Here is a 3,097-nt window from a genome sequence, read left to right as displayed (position 1 = left end):
TTCTAACACAGCCCTTCAAAATAAAAGAAAAATGATTTATGGAGTCACCTAGTGGCGTGGAAGGAGTGAGTCGATCATCAGATATTGTCCAAGATTAACCTTCAGGGTGGATATAGCTCACTAGCAGCCTTGCACCGAGGACCTATCCATGTTATCATTTACCCAGAATGCTTTGTGTGTAAATAAAATGGCTCCGTCCGTGTTAAAACATATTTTAAAAAATGTACTAAACTAAACAGCCTAGTATCTTTACAGTCTTTATTTTATAGTTAAAATATATGTTTATCAAATAAAGTCTAATGTTACAACTAATCAGAGATCCCTTTAAGATCCATACAGTTTGCAAAGACTTGCACAAAATGTAAGAAATCCTAATTTATGCTAAACGAAAGCTTCAATCTCAGGTTTTTGATGCCAGAGACTGCACAACAGCCCATGGAATGTACAACTACATCTGCAACCACATCAAGTATGCCACCAACAAAGGCAACCTCAGGTAAAAACACGCCTGAATGTTCAGATTATCTCATAGTTTGTCCCTTTTTTATGCCATTTTGCTACAACTCTGCCCGTGTTCCTCCTCTCCTTCTTCCATCCATCTGTCACTCAACGTAGCTCATCACCCCTTCTCCATCTCTGACTACCCGGCTTTGACCTGCAGTCCCATCTGTCAGTGTGCTCTCTGTCCCTTAGCGCTGTTATCTGACACTATCTGCTGCCCGTCTATTTATCCATCGGTGTCTCAGCACCACTCATTGCCCGGCTGGCGAGGCGGCAGACCTCGCTAACAAGCAGTCATTTGTCAGACCTGCACCACGCTCGCAGTCCTCCTGCCGAGCCCTAATCACATGTGACATCTCACATTTACTTCATGGGAGTTGGACGGGTTCTGACTCATTACTACACTTAGCCCGGCCTTCTGTCGCCAGTGCGGGTGCACACGCTGAAAAGACAAATGAGACTTTGATTCTCTTTGTTCTATAAAAACAAAAAGGCATAACAAGTTTCTTTCTAAAAAAAAAAGTTTGATTTGACTTAAGCCTAGCCTGGACCTTGCCTTCCTACGCTCAATTCTAGTTTCCCTTCACTGCTCTGTCTGGCATTTCTCCCATAGACTAGGATTTCGCTGGCAGATTTTTAGCCGGGCCAATCAGAGAAGAGAGCGTTGATTTTCTGTGCAGTGTCTGCTTGTTGTTTATTTTACCTGGACCAATCAACAAACAGAAGGCGGGGTTTTGAATGATGTCAATGTTCTGCGCAGTGTCTGCTAGTTATTTTAGCATACGGCAGTGGAGGAAGTGAATGAAGGCAGTCTGTGTTGATAAGGCTTCCAAATTAAAATAAATTTGTCTGACAAAGCAGCAGCTCTCATTTAYAGTCGTCTCGTTCGGCTCGGTACTTCTCTCCTCTCAGTAGGGTTGTTTACAGCACACGCGATTTCCGGTTAGCTTCTTAGCTTAGCCTCCGTCACAGCGACATACGTCGCAGCCAACTGATCCAACCATTTTAAGATTCAGCAGAGGCCACATCTCCTGCAAGAAATAGATTCTCTATGCATCAAGTCCAGACCCTTGTACAAAGCAAAGTGAAGGACAGGGGGTCTGGTTTAAACCAGGCTAGCATTTCTGGTCCCCACCTGTCGTTTTGCTCCTCAGCATGGCTTCCTAAAAACGCTGCAGGATTTCTTAAACATGCACGAATATGTCAAAGCAAGGCTTTGGGCATGTTTTTTTTTATTAGAGTATAACATTATAACATGATATAAAACTCAAAAAAGTTGATTTTACATGATATTGCCCTTTTAACAAGTTTCTTTCTAAAAACAGTTTTATTTGACTTAATAAGCCACATGCTTTTGGTTTGAAGCTGTGAAGCAATGCCTCATACATCAACCATAAATTCTAATAAATACGTCCATGTCCAAGTTTTTCTTTTTGTTTGTTTTAAAAGCATGGTTAAGTCTGAGCAGTTATAAGTTTTGATTTGTTACAATCAGTGTCACCAGTGAAAAGGAGTTCTCACCGCCTGGAATCATGTTTCTTATTTATTCTTAAACGAATCAAAGATTCTATTCTTGTAGGATCTTGCATAACAGAATTCCTTACAGTAATGTGATTATTAGTTTGTGACAAATGTGCCAAATTCTGGGCTCGGATAACCCTCGGCTGATCACATAAATTGTTGCCAGGAATAGAAGTGAAGTCTTATTGTTGATGATCGACTGCACTTCACCAGGGATTAGTGGGTTGTTTCTTTTCAGTGCGACTGTGTGCACGACTGGCCCAGATTCAGACCAGCTGCTCAGCCGTGCCGTCACACCCTCCACTGTTACTTACACCCGGCTTAGCAGTAATAACACTTTTACCCAATCGGAGCGTTTAAACTCTATTGTGATGCAGATCAGACCAAAGGTAGCGGAGCTATACTCTGTTTTTTTGATGCAATATGGCTGATCGGTACGGTCTCATCCGTCACCGTTGTATTCATGATTATTCAATTCAGTTTATTTCTATAGCGCCAAGTCACAACATGCATTGTCTCAGGGGGCACTGTACATGAAAAAAAGAAAAACAATCTAAAGATATCTTTGCTGATGAAGTATGAGGCTGAGATGGGTAGAGCAGCACTACTTCAACATATTTTTACTCAAAAACTGAGCCGTCTTAGAAATGACTCAAATAAAAGTAAAACTGTATTTTGTAAAAAGGCTACTTGAGTAACTGATCATAACATCTATTAAATATTTTAAAATGATGTCATCAGACTGAATAAAAATACAACGTCGTGTAAATTCTTGTGTTTTTAAAGACTAAAATGAAGAAAATTAATACAAAATAACATAATTACAAAATAAGAAATACCAGCAGAGGAAATACCTTTTCAAGTCAAATTCTTCTCATTATGAAACTTATTACTTACCGTAGCCAAACTGCCTCAAACATTGTCTATAAAAACAAGGTTTCACTTCAACATAAACCAGGTGTGTCTCTGGTGCATTTCTGGTTAAAACATGTTTGTTCTTCATTCAGGGAAGTTACGGTGGATAAACTGAAAAAAGTGTCCATCTAACCAAGTCTCACAATCTTTTATATATATA

General features: G+C 40.0%; 1 protein-coding gene across 1 annotated transcript in view; it reads left to right on the top strand.

Annotated features, from left to right (window-relative positions):
* nos1 (nitric oxide synthase 1 (neuronal)) overlaps positions 1-3,097 on the top strand; it is a 58,110-nt gene that overhangs the window by 22,667 nt on the left and 32,346 nt on the right. The window contains exon 7 of the mRNA XM_014011140.1: positions 405-496. Coding sequence (XP_013866594.1) covers positions 405-496 — 92 coding nt within the window. The remainder of the gene's footprint in view (positions 1-404; positions 497-3,097) is intronic.

Source organism: Austrofundulus limnaeus, unplaced genomic scaffold (genome assembly GCF_001266775.1).
Source record: "Austrofundulus limnaeus strain Quisiro unplaced genomic scaffold, Austrofundulus_limnaeus-1.0 Scaffold77, whole genome shotgun sequence".
Lineage (NCBI taxonomy): Eukaryota > Metazoa > Chordata > Actinopteri > Cyprinodontiformes > Rivulidae > Austrofundulus > Austrofundulus limnaeus.
Note: the sequence above shows the minus strand (reverse complement) of the source record. Positions and strands in the feature narration are given on the sequence as shown.